The following is an 18,158-nucleotide window of genomic DNA, read 5'->3' on the forward strand; positions in this document are numbered from 1 at the left end:
GGAAGATTTTTTTTTTTTTTTTTTTTTTTTATAATTAGGTAGGACTGCTTGTCCTTTCATAAATGAATTATTTCTGTTATAAGAATATGAGGCTGGAAAGCTATGTAAAACGAAAAACCAAATATAAAGCTAAGGAAACGTGTTATCGAAACAAATTTAGAAAATATAAAACATATCCTAAGCATTCAAGAGGCTTAGTCCTCTTTGTAACGGCCCAAGCCCACCGTTAGCAGATATTGTCCTCTTTGACTTTCCGTTTCGAGCTTCCCCTCAAGGTTTTTAAAATGCATCTATTAGGGAGAGGTTTCCACACTCTTATAAAAGATGTTTCGTTCTCCTCCCCAACCGATGTGGGATCTCACAATCCACCCCCCTTTGGGACTCAACGTCCCGTTCTCCTTCCCAACCAATGTGGGATCTCCCACTTTCCCACTACTCATCATTCCATATTGCCTAATCTATAACTCTACTAAACTAACACTATTTATAACTGTATTCACTCTTACAAACTTTCAAGTTCATGATTTACAAGCCCCTATCAAGATTCGTAACATTTTCCTCTGCTTTGATAGGCAAATAAATTTAAGTCTCGAGATTTACATCTGAATTTAACAAACAAATCTGCCACATAAAAGTCAGAAGAAGAAACAAGAATAGTAGAAACCACCTTGATTAGGATGGCCAAACAATCATAGTAGAACAATTGATTAGAACAATAATATGCACAACATCAAGAGAATTAAGGAATCTTCAGCAAAATCACGAAGCACTTCATTGATTACCACATGTGTAAATGATCCTGGCTTAGCACTTAATTCATCTGCTGAAAGTATTGCGTAATCAGCGTAAGTACCCCTCACAGCAGTTGGATGCAAAGCACCAAAAACTTCTTCTCCAACACTTACTGAACGAACCGAAGAACCAACAGCCGCAACTTCACCACTGATATCACGGCCCAAAATGACCGGTAAAAGTGGTTCAAAGATTGAGCTACCATAACCCGATCGCATCTGGGAAACAATAGAAACCCAAAAATTAAAATACATTTAGGTTTCAATTTCAACCACAAAGAAAACCAAAACAAGATTCAAATGGGAAGCCATGACCACTCGATATCACATTCAACAATCAAACAGTCAAATTCTTGTAGTTTTCTTCATCTAATTGACCAAATCTTGAGATGTTCCATGGATGAAACCCTTCTAAGGATGACTTGGTAGCTTACTAGCATTACTTAACCAAAAAAAACAAGAAACAAAAAGAAGTTCATCTCGAGTCAAATAAAAGTGAGAACAGCCACTTCGCTATAAATAAATCACCAAGAACAGTGAAATTTAGAAACAAACACTCATTCTAACTGCCTTCAAGACAACCAGTTCTAAGACAGGAACACACAAAAGAAGTAAGGCAAAGAAATCTGACTCGGGTATCAAGCGGGTTGATGGAAACAGCACGCGCGCGGACGAGAACTTCATCAGGCTTGAGGTTGGGGACGTCAACGTCAGAGCGGAGCTGGAGCACCTCCGGACCACCAAAGTGAGGCAAAACCACGGCTCTGCAAGTGGTGACGATGGTTCTAAATCCATCGAGAAATGGCGATCCATGTTCGAATTCAGAGGCGCGACATCGCAATAGAGCTCGCATTGTTGCTTGAGATCAAATTGAATCAGAGCATTCGCGAAATGGAGAGAGAATCAGATTTGGCCGAAGAGAGAGAGGAAGGTGGACGTGTCTGAATTTCCATCCGCGCAGTTACGGAGAAATGGGTTTATGAGAGCTTGCCACCAGAACCAACTCAAGAACCTCAACCCTTTTTTCTTTTTATTATTATTATTATATTATTATTATTATTATGGATTAAAAGTAGTTTTCTTTTTATTATTATTATTCTTTTTATTAAATTTTTATTTAGATTAAATATAGAATTTTGTCCATTTTTAATATCTCAATTTTTAGAAAAATGAAAAATGCCATTGTTTGAATTTTGAAGGATTGTTTTTTATTATATAAATAATTGAAACCCTTAATTCGAATACATAACTTAATAAATAAAACGTCAATTATTATTTTAAACATTGATGATTCATTAACGAATTTATAGATTAAATAATAAAACCAATATAAATGTTGAAAAATAAAATTAATTTTTGCCGACTCTTTTGTTGATGTTTAGCATACTCAATCATTGTTTTCGCAAATTTCTCGATGCTCTTTTCCTAATTTCGATTTAACTCAAACTCAGACAAAAAATTAATTTAAAGAAACACTCATTGGTGATCAGAACAATAGGATTTGAGACTTGACCGATCAATTCAATAACCTATTTTATGTAAAGATTGTTCAAAAGATCTAGTGTCTCGATCAAAAGTACTTCCAACACAAAATTATCATGTCTATCGTAAGAATAACGTTTCATATGCAAAACTCAGACTAGAATTTAAAATCTGGATTCAACACCTGATGGCTCGACATTCCCCTACAACATGATACATTATCTACTTGTCTCAAAGAACTTTCAACGATCGAGATGTATTATCTGTTCATAAATTCAATCAGTCCTCAATCCTAAACCCGTCAGGTAGATATCAAATCATTCCCTTAGCACCTCCCTCACTGCCTCATTCCTTGCTGACATCCCTAAATAGATATCCTTCTCAGAGATCATAGAAGGGTCACTAAAGCTAGGAGACCAGCATTACTATTGATATGAATGTGTTCGTGAGTGTGTGTGCGCGCGTGTTTAAGTTTGACGTAACGTGCCCTTTATCAAGAGGCACACAAACAAGTCCAGTTTTCGCGCGGCATTCAACTCAAAGAGCATCCTCGTTCGATTGTTACAGAATCATTAGTTTATATGTCGTAGTCGACGAAGCTCTATCAGAAAACTAAACAGTAAACTATATCATCAGTCAGCAGTGTGCTAAGTGTAGAACCCTGTCTAGATAAGCAGAGAAGAAGTAAAACAAGAGAGATGATGCCTCTGACCTGTTAGACTCGAGGCGTGACTCCTGCATTTTTTATCCGTCAAGAACATTCAGCATTCACAACGAGTGGATTCGAACCTAAAACTTCGAAACATGTGGCAAAAAACAGACTTCGCTACGTATTTACTCATCCTAAATAAACGAGTCAGGCAAAATTTTAAATTGATACGTTCAGTTAAAATTAGACTGATTGAGAAATTCGTTTTCATAGTCAGCTAAGTAACTTCCCATCAGACACATTGTCAGCCGACAATCCAGAAACAGAGTTCGACGTCACGATACCACTCGAGAATGCAGAGCTAGCTGCAGAATTACCAGAGTTGAGTGTGGTTGGAGCACTGTTAGTTTCAGTACTCCTTCCCTCCTGAGTATTAGTTTGGGTATGGACGTTTATATTGGCATTTTGCTTTTGTGTTGCCTCAAAATTTATCCTCTGGCCGCTGAGCAGTACAGAATCCACGCCAGACTTTGAGGGCTCAGTGGATGCTGCTTCATTTACAGCATGAAGCTGTTGCAACCTGTAATCAGTCTCGGGCCGACGACAAATCTTTCTCAACTGGACGATTTCCTAACAATAATTTAGAGCAAGACAAATCAATAATCTTAAACAATACTGAATAGAAATGATCAAAAGAATCTAAAGAAGATCCACACCTCAGACTGATCGTGATCATAACGGACCAAAAACCTGCAGCGACAACCTCGAACGTCATGTCTTCTTCTTTGTGTATCAAGCACATGGGCATCAAAGTAAAGTGCCTGCTCTTTACCCTCCTGAATATTTTGAAGATCACAAAATTACCCATAAAAAAGGTTTCTCTATAACTGGTAGTATGTGCTGTGAGAACGTTAACAGATCGTTGTGGGCACCACTTAAGTGCGTCGTTTTACAAGGTAGTCGTCAATTATATGCGCAATATAGACAGGCCTAGTAAAAGAGATTATCCTGAATTGGTTGCAAGAAGGTGATGGAAAGGCCTCGTTTTTACCTGAAAGCATAAGATGAGATCACCCGGAAGAACTGCCACGCATTCTGATGATTCACAAGGAAAAGAACGAGGTCTAATGTTCCTTCGGATATTAACCCACTCGTCCTCCTCCGATCCAAAACCAGAAAATCTGACTAGTACTTCCTGACAAACAACATTTATTAGGTGATACAGGCAGTCTGATTAAAGCAAAGAAATCACAACATCAGATTTCTTTATAGACAATGTTACAATTCCCATAATTCGAACTTTTGTTTTAGTTTGCGACCACGCCGAACCATACATCATAAAATACTAAGAGAACTCATAGGATTGAGAATGTGATTCAAAAGGTTTTGAATCCATGACCACACTAACGAATAGCCCTTGACATTAGGCCTTCGTTATCCTTTGGAGTGTGATCACATGACCACATATTGTAATGTTCTCCTATAAACGAAGAACGGTGTCGTTCAAGAATTAATTGGCTTAATACTTACATGTTTGTTTTTAATGAAAAACGCACAGAAAGTAGACTGAAGAGGAAAGAAAGGCAACAAAATGAGGGAACGAGCGCAAAATTACCAGGTCACCGCTTTCCACAGATCTATGGGATAGAAAGGTAGCAACATCATACCTGAAAATACGAGCAGTTAAAAAATCAATTATTAATTTCTTGTATTATGAAAACGTGTATCATGAAGAAGTTTATTATAATAAAGCATGGAGACCGGCTAAGCTAATTCACACCAAAATCCCCATATTTGTAGACAGACTATACTGACCATGCACCATCTCTCCCAGACTTAGCTTCGAACTCCAACGATGGATTTTCTGAAGCACTCTTTGCAGATCCTGGAATTTGGTACAGAAATTGAATGCAAAAATAAACATATAAAACCAAACTTAGCATGTTTTAATATGAATCATCTTAAAATAGCAAATCTAGAATCAATGATGCTTACCCACTTGTATGCATAAAAAAACAAGTTCAGTGTTTCCTCTCAAGTTTATTATTGTTCTCTTATAGATAAATGAGCACTTTAGTTCACGTGTCCAACGATTTTTCGACAGTGACATGTACTCTCAAGCATCTAACGTGTGTCGAAATGTTCAATAAGTGTTCAGACTCATACAATTCGTTCACATGCTATCCAAACTGAAGCATCTGTGCTTGATAGCTACCCACACCATGCCATTCTAAAAATTATAGTTCTTCACAGAACATAAACACAGTCAACCCATGATTTAAAAGAAAAAACAATACCTCATGGATTTCTAATGCTTGAGATTCAAAAGAAGGTAGAGTCCCTCTACACATGGACTATAGTCAACTCTTTCGTGTAAGACATGCTACGCAAAAAAATATAACCTTCATAATCTTAACCTTCCAAATCAAGGAAAAAGAGAGCAGAGTCCCTCTACACGTGGTCTATAGTATTAACTCTCTCGTGTAAGACATGCTACACAAAGAATATAACCCTCAAAATCTTAACCTTCCAAATCAAGGAAAAAGCGGGGGTATTGGGGGAATGAGGGAATGTTCAGCAGGTGGAAAAGAGAGCTAGACGAAAAGCTTTGAGAACGGCAAAGGGACCAAAAGAGCTAACATAGCTCAATTTGAAATTTGTTTTTACATGGTAATTTCATTAAGGACGTAGAAATTAAAATGAAGACTAGGGGCCACAAACCCCAAGCCTCACATATACCTTACTAGAATAGATCTTTTAGTGATAAGCTCATAATAAAGATGAAATAAAAAAGAAAGAACGGGATAAGAAAACAAAAATATTTTAAAACTTCAAAAACATAACAAATTTTTTTAATACCTACTGGTGCAGGAGCAGGAACAACTGTGGTTTGAGGCACATTTCTCACGGGAGTTGACTCGATTTGGACAACTGGAGAGACAGCTAACTTTCCAGGAGCCTTGGTTGTCTTCGCTCTTATAGCATATCGTCTATTCTGGAACCAATTCCAAACCTAAGAAATAACAATAATAATCAGCAGAACACCACTAACCTATCATCATATCAAGGTCAAGTACAGAACAGAAGTCACTATACTTGTTTCATTTGCACAGCAATCTTCCCTTTCCGTTCTACCGATTCACTATAACAACATAAACAATTATTCTTTTCACTATTCAACCTTGTCTTATAGAAAAAACACAAGAAGATCAATTCAAATTTAACAAAAACAACAGTAAGCCTATTGCTCAATGCCCACCTGAACTTCTCAGCAAGGGCAACAAGAACTTCCCGAGCTGGCATGGTATTATTGTGTGCTTGCAATATAGCGTCCATCTCCGCAACCTTGAACAAAATAAGAATTTAACATTACAGCACCGGAAGTTTTGAGGAAGTGTACCCTGTAAGACTTTAACGCCTAGAAACAACTATAATAGGAGCCTTAAAGCAAGAAAAGAAAATTTTATTTGATCGAAAAAAATTCAATTCCTTATCAAGAATGTACTAATTAACCTGTTGCAGATTGAACTGCAGAAGGTCAACACAATTTCCACAAAAATTTAGATGGATAGATCTATTTCGTTTGGGTCTGGAACAAATTTTATCAACAACTATGCTCCAAAAGTTTAACTCCCAGCAACTGCATTAAAAATGGCACTCTAATTCCAAATTATCGTTATCCAGTAAGCCCCACAGTCCCCTCTCGCTGCAGTTCTTACCTAAATGTAGCTACCTACACCTACACCTACACTAACCATAGCGTCGATTCTGTGCAATTAGAGCAAACGAATTACAGATTAGGAATTTGGGGACGAGAAATCGTAATTCAAAGGGATAGAACACAATTACCAGTGGAATAAGAAACAGGAAAAAATGTTAGAAAGAACAATAGAAGTTGCAAAATAAAGGAACAATTAATTAGTTCAAAAGAAAGCAAGCACAATAATCAGTAGGCACAATTTCAAAAAGAAAAAACAATCAATCAAGCCAATAGACATAGAAATTGAAGTAATCCACAAAAAATTTCAACTCCAGCAACGAAAATGCATCACAGACGCATCATTCACAGCAAAAAAAAAAAAAAAAAAAAAAAAAAGAAAAAAAGAGAGACAAAATAAGAAAAATACAGAACAGGAAGAGGAAGAAGCGGAGAAAAACCTCGGGAGCCGTGAAACGGAAGGCAGGGCCTCCATTGCTGGGAGGCCGACCCATAAGCTAAACCTTCCGCTGTGGTTTCTCTGATTTCGGCGTCGCTATCGCAGAAGCAGAGAGAGAAACTGAGAAGAAGAAAAAAAAAAGTGCCGGGAAAAAGAGAGCAGAATTGAAGATCCCGTCTACAGAAATGAAATTCGTTATTTTCGGAAATCTTTGAGCGGATATAAATGAATGTATATGTATATATATATATACACATATATATATTATGCAATAAAGATTGAACATTCAAGCCCAAAATTCATCGTTTTTCGGAGTGCAAGACAAAATTTCCAGGTGATTTCGTACCAAATATCAAACTTTACTTGTGTGTCCCAAAGAAAAAAACCTAAATCTCAGCATATTCTTGCCATCAATATTGTTCCTAAACTACTCGACCATAGAGATTTTGGTATGAATCTGATCGTATTTTCATACATTCGTCATAAATCTAGTTTTTTCTTATCAGAAGTTTGAACATCTCTTATCTCACGTCAAGTGTCGTTGAGGTCAAAAAATGAAATGAGATCGAGATTCTGACTCCTGACATATAAATAATAGTATTAGTCATATCTTGTCTTGTTATGATATGGGTAGATTCGTTTTTATACTGACATAAATTTGAATCATTTTCACTCTGCACATCGTTCGATAAAAAAATGAAAAATATTTGACGTTCTATCGTCTTTCAATGGTATGTAATGATATGTAACTAATAGAATCGTTCACACAATGAACGTTACCTCAAAAATATAAACGATATACAAACGAACGTAGCATCCAGGGCACGTGTAGAAGTATTAATTGTAATATATTTTTAGATATATATAATGACATTTTTGTTTAGAGAGATTTTGGGTTATTGTTTTTATTTCATTTTTATTTTTCTAAAATGACTTTAAAATCTTATTAAATATGGGAAATAAAAGAACAAGTTTCTAAAAATAAATAAATTTATTATTTTGATTGGAAAATGCGTGAAATTGATGAAATTGTGAATTAAACGAGGGAGTGGGTACCAAATAAATTAAAATACCACTATTTTTCTATTTAAATATATATTATTCATGCTCATATCTATCCCAAATGTCTATAAATATTAAACTATTATCTATTTAAACATATATGATTTGGATGAGTTATCTACTAATTTTAATTTATTTATTTTTAAAAAATCATAACATAAAACTATATAGACAACCACTTATTTTAATTTCATAATTATTTTTATTATTTATTTTTTGAAAACTAAATAAATATTTTACACATTAACATTTTACTTTAATTAAAAAAATAAGTGATCACTTGATTCAATCAATTTATAGAAAGCCCAATTTATAGAAAGCCATAAGAGAAGTTGACAACTAGTCGTAAGTGATCACTTGATTCAATCAATTTATAGAAAGCCATAAGAGAAGTTGACAACTAGTCGTATCCCCTACCCGAGGGGTTATATACGGTAAGCCATGACAACTAGTCATATCCCCCTATCCAAGGGGTTATATACTGTAAGCCGTGAGGGGTTATATACGGTAAGCCATGACAACTAGTCATATCCCCCTATCCAAGGGGTTATATACTGTAAGCCGTTGTTATTTCTCTCTTGCTTGCTTATATAACGTCTCTTTCAAAAATCTCTCTCTGCTCTCGTTTTCTAAAACCTTCTCTGCCAGAGACTCGAGCATACGTCGCTTGGCCATAGACGACGCACGAATTGGTTTAGCTCACTTGTCGTTAGAAAGTGAGTGCCGCACAATCGCAAGTCGGCTGCCATTAAAAGTGTGATTGTGACAAGGAGTATAAAAGACAAATTGTTTATGTTTTTTATAATTTTTGTAACTAAAATAAGCCTAAGCTCGTGACAACGGAAACGAACATAAAAATATTTTAAAGCGTTTAAAAAGTCATCCAAACGAGCTCCAAGTTATTCATAAATATCGATAACATTAACTAGCAATGATAAAACGCCATATACTCTAACAGGAATCAGTATCAACTATCAAGGGAGAAACCAGTATTAACTATATTAAAAGTCTTATGCATGAAGGAACGAACGTCCGTTAATATTTCATCTACAAGAAGGTTGAATTATTAGTAATAATAAAGGATGGTTCACAAACCCACTCTTCATTTGCACATAGATGAAAATTCACACAAACTAGGAAAAATATGATACTATTATACATACATGCTTGTCTATACTGCTACGAGGGTAAGAGTGTTGTTATACCTACCGGTAAGTCACCCTATTAATTAAGATTCGTAAAAGGAACGTTCGAACGAGCAAGCTTCGTTCTCGTAGAAAAATGGCAAACTTCAACCTTCCCCAATGATTCCCTCTAAGCAGCATTGTCGATGATTCCCTCTAAGCACCATCGTCTTCTTCAGGGTTGTTGACCCGCTCACATTCATCGATCCATTCGCTATATCTGATCAAAACAATGTCATGTCAACCCAAGCCCTGTAGAACATCAATATCGACATATACCAGTTGCGTTTAATTTTTACTTACATATCTATTGGCTCAGTCAAGGCTGCAAAACAAACCAAATGAAATATTAGTGCATAAGTATAACAAGTTGGAAGTCGAGACTTCGACACGAAAACGAGTAAATCCACCTAAATCATACATGATGCCTTACACTTGGTTACACATTTTCATGTGATAGACTTCTCTACAACAGGAATAAAAGCCTATTGATGATGGAAGGTGGGACAACTGCATAACAAATCTTCCATTCATTCATCTATTTCGAGGATAGAGAAAATGGGGTTCCCTAGAATAATCCCACAGTCCCGTGCACTATTTAAGGTTCGGATCAAACAAAAATTGCTCCAGTAGAACAGAAAAATACCCATTAAACATATTCTTTTAAAAAATCCTAAATTGCTTGAATTACAGGCCACAACATAATATGAAGCGTAAAGTAAAACACACACAACAGATAATGAAAACAGAACGAACGCTCGTGGAATAAGAGATTCAAAGAGAATACCTGTAACAGTTGTGCTAAAGCTTTCTTGGCAAATCCCACAGGAGGCTTCCCCAATCAGGTTCTTCATGTCACTAAAACCATACAAACACTCTCGTTACAATGCCAAACAAATAAGGCACCTAAACTGAGAGACTAATCCAGGACACAAGTTATTGGTATTATACATATTCACTATTCCAGCGTTTTCATATGCCACAAAATATAAAAATCCTTCAAACAAATCGCTCCCTCACGTGTTACAAGAACCCAAGAGGAACCAAATGCAAATTGCGAACTTACATGCGACATTCAACACTGGTTCCATGATTGCAGAAGGGACAGCTAAAAACAGTATCAAGCTTGTCCATTCTCTTCCTAGGTGGGGGCTTTGCACTTGACTTTCGTTTCCCCATTTCTTGTGGCGTGAGTCTGTTCACATCCATAAACAATATCACCATCAATCAGTCTTCAAAATGAGCGTTGTAATCAAACTTTAAAGGATATCAAGCACAGTCAATAAGCTACCAATCCTCCTACAGAAAAACTCATATTCACCATCCGTCCTCTTGATCCAAAAAATTCATACCCAATCCATGAACTGCCGCAATTAAGTAAAATCGTACGAGAGATGCAAGTTTCACTACCCTAAAGAATCATAGAAACTCACCGTCTATGAAAATAACCAAAAGCAAACAATAACTAAAATTTCCATTTTCGCCACAGATAGCATAGCTACAAGTTACTCGAACAATGTCTCCCATCTTCAATAAGAGCAACACCACGCCACCAACCAAATTCAATAAGAATAACCAACCGCAACGAAAAACGCAAAAAAACGTCGACATTACAAAAGAACGGGAAGAAAACCATAATATACGACAACAAGTAGAACCCTAAATTGCAGGCATTACGAAAAAGGCACAATAATCTGCCAGACGAAGGCTTAATAAAACCCTAGAACTACAAACCCTAAGAGAGGAGAGAATAAAGAAGCCATACCAGATCGCTGATCGAATTGCGAGGAATTAGCGTTCTCTTCCGCAAACGAGTCGCTGGCCGAATTGAAGAATGGTACAAGGCATTGAGGGAGGGGGTGGTATTTATAGACATCTGAAATTTAAACGTTCATTATCTAATTACGAAAATAACCCCAACTTAATTCTATAACTACAGAAAAACCTCAAACTAATTCTACCCTTGCATGGAAAATGGAGGACCATTTTGTACTTTCGCACAAAATAAAATTTAAATGTTTAAAATCTTTTTTTAGTCCTTTACTTCTGAATTTATCCATTATTGTGTTTTATTATTAAAATTTTTAAAAATCCTTCCCTTTATAAATTTATAACAATTACTTTTAAATTTGGTAAATATATAATATCTATTTTAATGTCGATTTAGTATATGGCTCACGTTCTAGCTGGCACACCGTCCAATGTCTGGTTCTGATAACATTTGTAACAACCCAATCTTTGAGCTTTCCCTTCGAGATTTTAAAACGTGTTTAATAGGAAGAGGTTTTCACACCATTATAATGAATGTTCCGTTATTCTATCCAACCAATGTGGGATCTCGGGCTATAAACTGTCTATGTAATTAAATTTGGCGTCAACTCGTCAATGCAAACCAGTTATTATGACTCAATTACCTAATTTGCTGGTTCATTCATAAATAGAGGTACGATAAACCGTTCATGATAAAGACGGTTGTACCTGTTCTTGATTCTTTTGTTTGTTCTCTTACTTCTCGAACTCATGGAAAAAAAAGTGGAATCAATTATAAGGGAACAAATTGCTTTATAGCGGGTGACGGTTATATCAATTTTAATCTTAATTTTCGCGAATAAATCAATTTAAACTTTTAGTTAATATTTAACCTTTTTTTTTAATTTAATTTCATTTAAAATATGTCAAAAACCAAAATTATTGATCTCTCTCAATTCCACACGAGTTCAAAGAACAAGAAAAACACAGGAAAATAAATCCTATTAGGGTTTGTGATATGAACGAAAATAATAGGTATGTCGATGTTTGCTGTATGTTCATTAATTTTAGAGTTTCTGGTGGTAAAATTTAGGGTAAAAATGTATCCATTTTATACAATTTTTGCTGTTTCTGGTCTCGATTGATTTTGGTTTCGAACTTTAGGGTTTCCTTTCATCGCAAACGTAAAAGGTTTTGTCGATTTTCAGTGTTTAATTACGATCCTTTTTTTGGTGCGATTTTCGTACTGGAATTCACTTTTTTATTTAATTTTTTGCAGGCTTCGCTGATAATTGTCGGCTGTAATCGTAATTGTTCATGAATTCAAGGTACTTGAATTTAGTTTCATAGCGCTTTGTCTTTATGCTTTCGTATTTCTTCAGATTTTCCTGGGAATTTATTTGTTTCTTGTTGGATTGGTGGGAGCCGTTGAAGATTAGGGAGGAATTTCGGGAAGAACTGCGATCTAGGTTTATTTAAATGCTCTGGTTACGATTTTAGTCTTATTTGAAATGTTCTTCTATGATTCTTTGTATCTTTTGTGCTTTGATTGCTTAGAAAATTCCCGTTTCTAGTGGTTTTTACTCGTGTGGGTTATTGGATTCTGGATGTTAGAGCTGGGGTTTGAATGAATTACATTGTACAACATTTTGCTTGTGAAAGAGGCGGGTTGAGAGAAGAGAAAGCTCAGGTTTACTGAACAAAAACCTTAACCAAGTAGAGTTTTGCTTTGATTTTTGTTTCGTATCATGATCATTTATTCATCTCAGTGCTATGACTCTGCTCAAGAGATCAAAGAATGCTTGGCCGTAGAACGACCTTACTTGAAAAGGATCTGTTCTATAGGCTGTATAGGCTGTAGAACTGAGTCCTTGAATTCTAAGAATTGGCTTTAGAGGGGTGTATGTGTGCTATCAGATTGTCTGTTGGAGTTTGAATGTGTAACGGCCCAAACTCACCGCTATCAAATATTGTCCTCTTTGGACTTTTCCTTTCGGGTTTCCCCTCAAGGTTTCTAAAACGTGTCTGCTAGGGAGAGGTTTCCATACCTTTATAAAGAATGTTTCGTTCTCCTCTCCAATCAATGTGTGGGGTCTCACAATCCACCTCGAGGCTCAGTGTCCTTGTTGGCACACTGCCTTGTGTCCCTTCGGGGTTTAGCGTCCTCGCTGGCACATCGCCCGGTGTTTGGCTCATATACCATTTGTAACGGCCTAAACCTGCCGTAAGCAGATATTGTCCTCTTTAGGCTTTTCCTTTCGGGTTTTCCTTCAAGGTTTTTAAAACGTGTCTACTAAAGAGAGGTTTTCACACCCCTTATAATGAATGCTTTGTTTTCCTCCCCAACCGATGTGGGATCTCACAGAATGGGTGGACTAAGTGTATGCTAATGCTTGTGCATGGTTGGTTAGCTTGGTATATAAACTCAACGATTATTTCTTGAGTTTCTTTCATGGCCAGGGGCTTCTCGGTATCGGTAGAGTCGTTTTTAATCCAATGTTCGCTTCTGCTTTGAGGGTTTAGTAAGAGGAGATATTTGTTTCCTTCCTTTTTTACTCTGTCATTTTGCTATTGATCTGAAATTCTGCTAAGAGGGGGTGCTATTACTATGGAAATGAAAACTCTCTGTCTCTGCACTTGGGGTTGAAATAGAATTATTCATTCCTTGTTAGGAAAACTCGAGCATCGAATATATCTGTAACAGCCCAAGCCCACCGCTAGCAGATATTGTCCTCTTTGGGCTTTCCCTCAAGGTTTTTAAAACGTGTCTGCTTGGTAGAGGTTTTCACACCCTTATAAGTAATGATTTGTTCCCCTCTCCAACCAATGTCTATCGAATACATGCCAGTTTATTGTCTGCTCTATACCATCTTGTTCTCTACTTCTTCCACGGGTAAGAAAGTTAGTCTGTGAGATCTCCACATCGATTGGAGAGAGGAATGAGTGCCAGCGAGGACGTTGAGCTCCCAATGGGGTGGATTGTGAGATCCCACATCGGTTGGGGAGGAGAATGAAGCATTCTATACAAGGGTGTGGAAACCTCTTCCTAGTAGACGAGTTTTAAAAACCTCGAGAGGAAGCTCGAAAGGGAAATCTCAAAGAGGACAATATCTACTAGCAGCAGACGTTACACCTAGTTATCACCGGATATGCTTACCTAATTCTAACCTTGTAATCTTTGTCTATGGGCATTGGTATTAGTTTGTAAAATTATTGTCCACAAAATATTTCTGAAGATCAAGTATATTGAAATGGAGTTCACTTCTGAAATCTTCCTTGGTTCCTCTTTGGTTTGGTATCTCTCTCTCCCCCTAGAATGGCTAGCAGCTGGAAAAGATCATTAGGGAATGTCAGGTCCCTCATCGGCAATTCGATGGGCGGTCTCAGAGGCGGCGCCAATCTCGCTTCTTGGGTCGTCGCCGGAACCCTCGCCTACTTCCTTTGGGTCAAGCCCTCCCAAGACCTCAAACGTGAGCAGCAGGAAAGGGCTGCTCTTGCAGCTGCGGATCCTCATCGGTATATTGAGAAGAGGAAACCTATTCCCGATCCCCAGGAAACTGGTTCGATATACGGCAACAAGAATACGCCTCGAAAACCAGAGGAATAATCTATGGAGGAGACTGAAAACTTTAGAGAGATGGAATTTTGATTGAGCTTGTCGCAGATTGGAGGGAGCCTAGAAATATGAAGGTTTGAAGGTGATAGATGAGGACTGTGTGTGTAGTTCAGTAAAGAGTTGTGGTCAAATCACTTGAAGGTTGAAAAAGTTCTGTATTTTTTGTTTTTGTCATTCTCTTTGTTCACAAATCACCCAGGAACCCGAACTACCCAACCGATTGGATGTTTTTTTTGTTCGTGTTGGGTTGGGTCGGATTTTTGTAAAATCTAAATTTTGGTTTAGTTCACAAGTTAAAGATTTGTTTTAGTCATCCAACCTAACCCAAATTGAATTCGTTCTTTATTGGTAGGAGTGTTCAAAATGACCCAAATAACTCGTACTATCCGACCCATTAGATTTTTTTTTTCTTTTCTTTTTTGGGTTGGATTGAATTATCTTAGAACTGAAAAATTGGTTCAGTTTGCAGATTGAGATTTTGTTTGGTGAATTCAATCTAACCGGAACTGAATTCAATTAAATTTTGAAAAAAAAAAAAATCATATATGTATACACGTTTTCTATTGCTTGCCTTTTTATTTTTTACAAGTTTGAACATAATGAGCTCCACACATTCTTGTACCGTCAAAAAATTGAACTCGAGAACTCAACCCAATCCAAAATAGTTAACTATATTCCGTTGATTCTGGAAGCCAACTAAACCAATCTCAAAATTTTAGGTCGATCAAAAAGTTGCCCGAATCAAATCTATATATATATAAATATATATTAATTTTTCAATATATTTTGTGTATTTTTTAATATAAATTATTTTTAATTAATCCAAGTTGGAAAAAATTAATTTCAAATTAATAAAGTCTAATTTAAAGATATATTGAAACTTCTTTTGTAATAATAAAATATTGGTTAAATTATAAAATTTAGTATTTCAAATAAATATATATTTTTTTATAATTTGAGAAATTATTATATGAAAAAAAAAATATTACATATTTTAAAATTAGACATACTTTAAAGGGAAGAATTTAAGTTGAAATTTTAAAAAGTGGTTGGAATCAAAATTTAAACTCTCTATTTTTTCAATTTTAATATTGTGGAAAAATAATAATAATGTTCACGCTTTGGGAATAATAAACTTTTGACCGGCCTAAAAATGTTCCAATTTTGACCGAAATTTTGGTCAAATGGTCAAAAGGGTTACGCGGACGACCATGGGAGTCGAGTGTCAAAGTTATGAAAAGCAAGAGGGTAGTTTGGGCATATGTCGAAAATTGAAAATACTTTAAATATTTTACTTAATTATATATATATATATATATATTTTAATCCTACTCTAAAATTACATGCCAAAATTTAAAGATATGACTACGTTATCTATTTGTCATTTTTAAGAGTAAAGACTATCAATACAGACTAATACAAATAACTTCAGCATGTTATGTTTTCTCTCTCATGCTTTAAAAAAAAATCTCAAAAAATTATCCAATATAAAATTACTTTTAAGTTAATAATTATAATAATCGAACCGTGTATTTTAATTAAATTTTTACTTTTATTTATATATAATATTAATAAACAAATAAATTTAATGGAACGATGGCCCACAAAGAAGTAAAAACCATTACATACGGATAGTGATGGATCCAATTCCCAACATTTGCACTCAAAGAATATTCCTTTGGATATCTTTTATTTACTTATTTATTATATATATCTAATATGTTTCTTAATTTTTTAAATATAAAAAATATGTCAAACACTTCATATATCCAAATTCAATCATTTTTAGGAAATTTTTAAAATTTAATAGTTAGTTAAATTAATAAAAATAATGTTTATTTTTTATTTTTCAAAACTTTAAAAGAAATTAAAAAATAATAGAAATGGATAATCTTTTATTTAAAAAATACATTTTAACTAATTTTTTTAAAAGTGTTTTTTAATTTTTTTAAAAATATTAATAAAACAAAATTAAAGGTTCAGGTATTTTTTTTAAACATTGTTTTCGAAAACTCGTTCTTAAATGAAGATACTCGATGCCCTTGTCTTGTAATATCATCTTCATCACAATGCAACACGTGCCATAAAGTAGCTCACTTAGATCACGAGATAGCTCGCTTATTTTTAGGTCAAAAAGAAAAAATATATTTATTATTAAAATACTAATTAATTATTAAGGTTTGATCAATAGTGATATTAACTCTATAAAAGTTTCGGGGGTTGGTTGGTCTTTTTGCCCAATCCCACGTGTCATGTTATGATTGGCACATAATTAATACCTAATTTAATCCCACTTAAGAAAAATAATGAACTTCAACCCTAGAGGCCATTTTATTTCTTGTCAATTTTGTTAATGTGACGTGTGTGCTTCTTATTGGTTGAGGAATAAATTAAATTATCTCAAAATTACCTTCTTTTAATTATTAAATTAACTTATATATTACCGATATAAAATAATTAAACAAATATTATCCACGAACATCCATATTTATTTGGATAACCCTAACCATATACACCTTCAAACACGTGTCAATAAAACCATTTATAAACGTATAAAATATAATAATTTCTATTTTTTAAATCAAAATAATATATATATATATATATATATATATATATAGTTTTTTAATAATTAAAAAAAATAGCTCTGCTCAACTCTCAGTTGGGTAGGGTTATGAGCTTTATTTGGGCAACTTGAGTCACCAACCCAATCAACTCGTGAATACCCCTACTAGAAAGACGTTGTTCAATTAGGAGTGTTTCGAGCTAAACATACATAACCGTGATGGGTGAGGTTGTGAACTTTATATGGGTGGCTCGAGTCACCAACCCAACCAGCCCATGTATACCCCTACTCAAAGAACGTCACCTAATTATAATTGTTTCAAGCTAATTACACGTAATTATCAAATTTTAAAAAATATTATTAATTACACTCATTTGAACGTCATATCTATTTATTAATATACTTCACTTTTACTGCATATATATATATATATATATATATATATAAATAATGTTTTGTTAATATATATTTAATTTTGTTTTTAGAGGAAAGAAACAGGAAGCTCACGGACCCAACAATTTAACGGTTAAAAGAAAGGGGAAAAAAAGTTGAAAAAAAAGAGAGAGAGAAAAGAAAGGGTTCGTTATAATGTAATGCACAGAAATTAGAGGAGAACGAGCGATAAAAAGACAAGGACATTCATCATTTCTCTCTCTTCTTTCTCTCTCCTCAAAAAGGAAAAATAAAAAATAAAAATTCATTCTTGCCTCTGGTCGGTTCCCTTTTGTAATGGAATTTATCATTTCTGATTTTGATTTGTAACAACTGCTGCTGATTGTTCTTAATTTTGAGTAATTTTGAGCAATTTTGAGCTTTAGGGTTCTTCCCCATCGCTGATGTAATGGATTTTTTTTTTTTTTTTTTTTTTTTTTTTTTTTTTTTTTTTTTTTTTTTTTTTTTTT

At 34.8% G+C, this 18,158-nt stretch overlaps 5 protein-coding genes across 13 annotated transcripts in view; 2 read left to right on the forward strand and 3 right to left on the reverse strand.

The window, feature by feature from the left end:
• Window positions 1–1,795, reverse strand: part of LOC111430742 (reticulon-4-interacting protein 1, mitochondrial) — a 5,496-nt gene extending 3,701 nt beyond the window's left edge. The window contains exons 1-2 of the mRNA XM_023067138.1: window positions 1,423–1,795; window positions 783–1,010 (exon numbers count right to left, since the gene is read on the reverse strand). Coding sequence (XP_022922906.1) covers window positions 783–1,010; window positions 1,423–1,644 — 450 coding nt within the window. The 5' untranslated portion in view covers window positions 1,645–1,795. The remainder of the gene's footprint in view (window positions 1–782; window positions 1,011–1,422) is intronic.
• Window positions 1,796–2,958: 1,163 nt separating this feature from the next.
• Window positions 2,959–7,314, reverse strand: LOC111430897 (protein SAWADEE HOMEODOMAIN HOMOLOG 2-like). Its single transcript, XM_023067377.1, has 9 exons — window positions 7,081–7,314; window positions 6,182–6,267; window positions 6,019–6,064; window positions 5,782–5,935; window positions 4,738–4,807; window positions 4,538–4,589; window positions 3,974–4,117; window positions 3,639–3,758; window positions 2,959–3,552 (listed from the first exon to the last, which is right to left on the reverse strand). The coding sequence occupies exons 1-9, from the start codon at window positions 7,132–7,134 to the stop codon at window positions 3,196–3,198; spliced, it is 1,083 nt and encodes a 360-aa protein (XP_022923145.1). The 5' UTR covers window positions 7,135–7,314; the 3' UTR covers window positions 2,959–3,195.
• Window positions 7,315–9,158: 1,844 nt separating this feature from the next.
• LOC111430475 (transcription elongation factor 1 homolog) lies at window positions 9,159–11,176 on the reverse strand. The gene is made up of 5 exons (XM_023066708.1): window positions 11,091–11,176; window positions 10,392–10,520; window positions 10,113–10,183; window positions 9,629–9,650; window positions 9,159–9,545 (listed from the first exon to the last, which is right to left on the reverse strand). Exons 2-5 carry the CDS (start codon window positions 10,502–10,504, stop codon window positions 9,482–9,484), a joined length of 270 nt encoding a protein of 89 aa, XP_022922476.1. The 5' UTR covers window positions 10,505–10,520; window positions 11,091–11,176; the 3' UTR covers window positions 9,159–9,481.
• An 831-nt stretch (window positions 11,177–12,007) lies between these two features.
• On the forward strand, window positions 12,008–15,002 carry LOC111430908. Of its 8 annotated transcripts, none has more exons than XM_023067391.1 (4): window positions 12,008–12,109; window positions 12,354–12,402; window positions 12,514–12,543; window positions 14,390–15,002. In XM_023067391.1, exons 2-4 carry the CDS (start codon window positions 12,392–12,394, stop codon window positions 14,679–14,681), a joined length of 333 nt encoding a protein of 110 aa, XP_022923159.1. In that variant the 5' UTR covers window positions 12,008–12,109; window positions 12,354–12,391; the 3' UTR covers window positions 14,682–15,002. The 8 variants fall into 8 exon arrangements, 4 of the variants coding, with proteins under 4 accessions (XP_022923159.1, XP_022923160.1, XP_022923161.1 ...); XM_023067392.1 differs by lacking the exon at window positions 12,008–12,109 and adding an exon at window positions 12,166–12,265; XM_023067393.1 differs by lacking the exon at window positions 12,008–12,109 and adding an exon at window positions 12,168–12,258.
• Window positions 15,003–17,779: 2,777 nt separating this feature from the next.
• The window catches only part of LOC111430591 (probable E3 ubiquitin-protein ligase ZFP1), a 6,218-nt gene continuing 5,839 nt past the window's right edge, over window positions 17,780–18,158 (forward strand). Inside the window, exon 1 of one of the 2 annotated variants that reach the window (XM_023066880.1) lies at window positions 17,780–18,094. The gene's annotated coding sequence lies outside the window, so the exon portion shown is untranslated. The remainder of the gene's footprint in view (window positions 18,095–18,158) is intronic. The other variant, XM_023066881.1, reaches the window with a different exon arrangement.

Source organism: Cucurbita moschata, unplaced genomic scaffold, assembly GCF_002738365.1.
Source record: "Cucurbita moschata cultivar Rifu unplaced genomic scaffold, Cmos_1.0 Cmo_Scf00034, whole genome shotgun sequence".
Classification (NCBI taxonomy): domain Eukaryota; kingdom Viridiplantae; phylum Streptophyta; class Magnoliopsida; order Cucurbitales; family Cucurbitaceae; genus Cucurbita; species Cucurbita moschata.